General features: G+C 44.0%; 1 protein-coding gene across 1 annotated transcript; it reads left to right on the top strand.

The window, feature by feature from the left end:
* Positions 1 to 449: 449 nt before the first annotated feature.
* On the top strand, positions 450 to 2,553 carry LOC104423881 (pentatricopeptide repeat-containing protein At5g39980, chloroplastic). The gene has a single exon (XM_018863623.2). The coding sequence runs from the start codon at positions 494 to 496 to the stop codon at positions 2,483 to 2,485; it is 1,992 nt and encodes a 663-aa protein (XP_018719168.2). The 5' UTR covers positions 450 to 493; the 3' UTR covers positions 2,486 to 2,553.
* Positions 2,554 to 6,007: the final 3,454 nt, after the last annotated feature.

Below are 6,007 nucleotides of genomic sequence, written 5' to 3' on the forward strand. Positions count from 1 at the left end.
ACTTCACAATCTCTCTAAGATTAGGCTGCTCTCCTCTCCTGATTTAAATTTTATTCCACTCTTTCAAACTAGATTCATATATAGATCTAGGAGCTCAAGTATTTGATTTGTATTCTTTCCAACATTTCGATGTTGATGTCTTTGTACGGCAATGGTGATAAGGACTCTAAACCCAGACACCCTCCTAGCTGTTGTAAATGGTGTGGAAGATCTTGGCATGTGTCTCATGATCGGCCGCCAAAGGCAAATCTTTTCTTGAGAGATGAGTGTGTGCTTCTAAATGAAAGTTTATGGACTAAATTGAACAAATCGAAAGTTTATAAATAAAATTAAATATTAGATGAAAATTTAGGAGTCAAATTAAGTAAATCGAAAGCTCGTGAAATTGAACATATATTCAGGGATCATTTGTGATATTTTCTCCGCAAATAAAGTCAATTTGAAAGCATTGAAAGCACCTGGTCACTCCGCTGCTTACTACTATGCAGCAACCATGCAAGTAGAGCTGACGCTATCTCCTTCCTCCTTCCTTCCTTCCTCGCCATTCGCCAGACCCTCCTTCATCACCAGCAAAGCTCAACGCCCTCCAATCTCCCTCGCCCTCTCCGCACCCTCAGCTTCTTCTTCTTCTTCAGCAGGCAACAAGGATGTGTGGCGCAGAACCCCGCAGCCTCGGCACCGGGCACCCACCTTCCGGCGGTCGGAGTCGCCCCACCTCGACCACAGCATCGACATGGACGACCTGGTCTCCTCCATCTCCCAGACCCGCGACGAGCGGGAGCTCTTCTCCCTCCTCTCCCCTTACAAGGGGCGCCAGCTCTCCATCCGCTTCATGGTCTCCCTCCTCTCCCGCGAGCGCGACTGGCGGCGCTCCCTCGCCCTCCTCGACTGGATCAACGAGGAGGCCCGCTACACCCCCTCGGTGTTCGCCTACAACGTCGCCACCCGCAACGCCCTCTGCGCCAGGCAGTGGGCCGTCGCCCACGGCCTGTTCGAGGAAATGCGCCAGAGGGGCCTCGCGCCCGACCGGTACACTTACTCGACGCTGATCACGCATTTTGGCAAGGCCGCCATGTTCGACTCCGCGCTCTCTTGGCTCCAGAGGATGGAGCAGGACCGCGTGTCGGGCGACCTTGTTCTGTACAGTAACTTGATCGAGCTGTCGCGGAAGCTGGGCGACTACTCGAAGGCGATCTCGATCTTCTCGAGGCTGAAGAATTCGGGGATAATGCCGGACCTCGTCGCGTATAATACCATGATTCACGTGTTCGGTAAAGCTAAGCTTTTTCGCGAGGCCCGGCTTCTTCTTGAGGAGATGCGGGAAGCGGATGTTATGCCGGATACTGTCAGTTATTCGACGTTGCTCTGTTTATACGTGGAGAATCAGAAGTTTGTGGAGGCATTGTCTGTGTTTTCTGAGATGAACGAGGTTAAGTGCCCTCTCGATCTCACGACGTGCAACATTATGATTGATGTCTATGGTCAGCTCGATATGGCTAAGGAAGCGGATAGGCTGTTTTGGAGCATGAGGAAGATGTTAATTGAACCAAATGTTGTTAGTTATAATACGCTTTTGAGGGTGTATGGTGAGGCTGAACTCTTTGGCGAAGCCATTCATCTGTTTCGACTGATGCAGAGGAAGGATATTGAGCAGAATGTTGTTACCTACAATACTATGATAAAGATATATGGAAAATCTCTCGAGCATGAGAAGGCGACAAATCTGGTCCAGGAAATGCAGAATATAGGAATCGAACCGAATGCAATTACTTACTCGACAATAATTGCGATATGGGGCAAGGCAGGAAAATTAGACCGTGCAGCGACATTGTTTCAAAAGCTGAGGAGCTCGGGGGTTGAGATTGATCAGGTGCTTTATCAGACCATGATTGTGGCTTATGAAAGGGCCGGTTTGGTTGGTCATGCGAAGCGATTACTCCATGAGCTTAGGCGCCCAGACAATATCCCCAGAGAGACCGCAATAAAAATTCTTGCTAGAGCTGGTCGCTTAGAGGAGGCCACTTGGGTTTTCCGCCAAGGTTTTGATGCAGGAGAGGTAAAGGATATAGCAGTATTTGGCTGCATGATCGAGCTCCTTTCAAGGAATAGAAAGTACGCCAACGTCATCGAGGTGTTTGATAAGATGAGACTGGCTGGGTACTTTCCTGATTCCAATGTCATTGCTATCATCCTAAATGCTTATGGGAAGTTGCGTGACTTTGAAAAGGCAGATGCAGTTTACATGGAGATGCAGGAAGAGGGATGCGTTTTCTCAGATGAAGTTCATTTCCAGATGCTCAGTCTCTACGGTGCAAGAAAGGACTTTGCGACGGTAGAGTCTCTCTTTCAGAGACTTGACTCTGATCAGAACATTAACAAGAAGGAGTTGCATCTTGTTGTGGCAAGTATATACGAGAGAGCAAATAGACTCAATGATGCATCCAGAATCATGAACAGGTTGAATGAGAGGCGTATCATCAGATGACAATTTTAAAAATAGCTAAGGTAGTTAGCTCCATAGAATTTCACTTGCCTAGCGAGAAGGAAAAAAAAGAAAAGTTCCACAGAAAATCAGCAAACTTGAAAGGGCGCGTTTGAGCTGAGATGGTTTTCCATGAGACGGGAAATGGGAAACATGAAGCTTCCAGGAGGTTCATGCTGTGAAATACTTCTATTTTGTTGATTCTTCTGTAAATCATTTTCCTGGGGAATTGTTTGTTCTCCTCTTCAAAGAAAGTGGATCTATTTACCTGCCGAATGCTACTTGTTCCACATTTTTTTAATATAGCAGTTTCCTGTTACATCTTCTGCTATATTAGTTAGAAGTGAGGAATTCAATTTTTGCTCGCCACTTGCATCATGGCTTTGAGGATATCAGCTGAACAGAATATACAAGTGCATTCAACCACAGATTTAAATCCAACCACTCCCGCTTCAAAAGGTATGTTTCGGCATTTTGTTTTCTAGTAATTTCTGGCAACTACTTATTTTGAGAATGATATGGAGAGGATACATATGTACTGGTGGATGTTGGGCTATGCCGGTGTGCATTTGGCAGTTGTTCCATTGTTGGAGGTCTTCTTCCTGCTCTCTCCTCTCCAAATTGGCTCAAGATGCTGCTCCTCTTTGGAAGGAGCGAATCAGGAGACTTTTCGAAGGGCCGGACTCTTCTGTCGACTCTGTTCTTGCGGATTTTAAGCGTGTAGATGGACTTTGTTGATGTTAGAATGGAAACTGCAAGCTTGGCCTGCAACCTTACTGGGAAATCAGTCTGCTCAAGGCGTGCGGGACTTGTACCTCGATTGGCCCTCCAATCTTTAAAAGTCTCAAATTTTTATTTTAATGTTACCGTCGAAGGGTCCGATATTGGCAAGTGATAGTCCATGGATGACGGGTGGAGAAAAAGCATGACAAATGACGTTTGCACCATTTCATGACCAAAAACGGTGTTCATACCGTTCCAACTTTTATATAGTAGTAACACCTTTGCATGCCGAATTAAATAACAGTAAAGTGATGTCTTGTGAAGATGAACCATCAGGTAATTAGGCGTCCCATCGAGACTAATACCGAGAGCCTGTCTATATGTCTCGCATGCTCCCTTCGGCATAGTGACGACATGGCGTTGAGAGACGATTCCTCCCTCAAATTCAACCTTATCAGACTGCACGGTCTGGATCTTTTCTTGAATTTAATTATGTACTGCCGGTCTCTTTTCTTGATTCTTGTATACTTCTTATGAGGACAATACTGGGGGGTCATTTTGGACCTTGGTGTCGATCCCTTTGTAGGTGACCCGCCCGCTTGTTAGATGCTTCTGCACAACTACCTTTGCAATGCGAAGAGACTCGTGTAAACGGTGGTAGTTTCCATTTGAAACCTCAAGCTCAAAGCACGGGATTGGGCTTTCTTTGTCTCGAAGTCATCGCAGGTAAGGGGTAGCTTTAAAGCCTAGTCACCTTTCTTTATGGCTAAAGTAATGCTGTTTAGGCAAGCAGCTAAGCTAATTAGGACCATTAGGTTTGTATTTTTAATGAACCGATGCGATTGCAGTTCCTAGTCGCCGCTCGAGACAATAGGGGCACAACACTAATCTAAAACCTTCCCAATTCGTATTTCTAGATGGTGGGAGTTCTCCAATGCGTACCCGGTTATCGAATCAATCTGGCATGAGTTTGGTCGGATCTGGCGATCTCTGTACATCGCTTCGGACGCGTTACGTTATTTTAGCAAATAGTAAAGTGCCCAGAACTTTTTGAGCAACACTCAACAGATTTCGAGTGTTGGGTGTGTATGCGTGTCTCGGCTTCTGCCATAACTTATTAATTCGATAGACATTCAAGTTAATACTTCTGGGAGAGGTTTGGAAGGAACTTATAAGTATGAAAAATGAAAATGAAAATGAAACTATTTTTTTTATCCCATTTAGACGTAATTAGTTGAGGATATCACCAGTTCTTGCTACCAAGTGCCCTAATGGTTCCCTTAAGATAAAGTCCGTCCCTTGTATTTAAATTAAACGTACAATGCACGTTCAGGTATGGTTTTTTTTTTTTGGTAAAGGTACGAATTATATTGATTTTGCCAAAAGAATACAAGGAAGGATAACCGGCACCAGACATGACAAACACTCAGGAAGACGGTCGTCAAAAAGAGTGTAAGGGTGCCATGGGATCCCAAGGAAAGAAAGAACTACCAAAAGAACAAGACAAGAAAGAAAAGACTAACAAACAAACACTAGAAAGAACCTCCATTAATCAAAGATAGATGGATGTAGATCCCAGCTCCGTAGTAGCCTTCTATTCTTGTGGTTGTCCGGAACACGTTTAAAGGTCAACGCCTTATCTTTAATAGCCTTTTGAAGGTGCATCTTCATCGCCAGGATAAAGAGGGCCTGATTGCGAAATAACATATTATTGCGCTCTTTCCAAATAATATAACAAAGAGCGCCTGAAGCGAGCCATAGATTCGAAGAAGCTATCATCTACAAACATCCTGGTTGCCCATGCAAGATTATCCATCCAAGGCTTGTTTCACCAATATAGGTTGAATTTGGCCGCCCAAAAGGAAACGAGATTACTTGAAACTCGACGGGCAAAAAATAAGTGGTTCACAGAATCTGGTCTACATAAACAAAAGGGGCAATTAGCATTTGCAATTCTAGCGTAGGAGATAAGTAAGACCTGAGTAGGCAGCCGGTTGCGAGTAATGAGCCACAGAAGTATCTGATACCGCGGAGGAAGAGAAGGACTCCAAATAAAGGAGTACCAAGGGACCGAGTTACCCTTTGGGCGAATCAACTCCCAAGCCGAGGCGGTAGAGAAACGTCCTGTCGGGTGGCCAAGCCATTGAATCCGATCATCTTCTTGATTTATCATCGGGAGGGGATCATCCCAATTGGCCATGATATTTATAACGAACCAACCCATAGGGGTTGTGAAGCCATCCGCCACCGAGGCTAGGCGAGAGATACCGGTCCGATAAATTTGCTAGTTCGAAAAGATCTTGTACAACGGTCCCTTTTGATGCCAAAGATCAAACCAAAATGAAACCGACTGCCCATTACCAATGATCCATTTAAAATATTGTTGGAAGTGACCACGGAGGTCCAATAACTTTCTCCAAGCCCATGAAAAACATTTGACTAAAATTATCGCTTATATCATTTGAAATAATTAATCACCCGAAAATATTTTCATTATCGTTAATAATTTATATTTAAAATTTTCATGACGGTTGAAAATAGTTTTCATTCATTCATTTTAATAAGTGACATGAACAATCATTTTTAAAAAAATATTTTTTTAATTATTTATTTTTATGAGATAAATGGAACTAGAAAAGAATAAGAAGAAGATGACCCTTTAAAAAAAAAAAACGCACCTTCAAAGTGGGAAAGACTAAAACAGTCTATGCGTCTCTATTTGGGACCAGAAACTAGAAAGATCAAAAAATGGTTGTATCGAGCGTGGCCGGTGGGCCAGATCAGTCGGTAGTCCATAAAAAA

The sequence above is a fragment of the Eucalyptus grandis genome, chromosome 10 (assembly GCF_016545825.1).
Source record: "Eucalyptus grandis isolate ANBG69807.140 chromosome 10, ASM1654582v1, whole genome shotgun sequence".
NCBI lineage: Eukaryota > Viridiplantae > Streptophyta > Magnoliopsida > Myrtales > Myrtaceae > Eucalyptus > Eucalyptus grandis.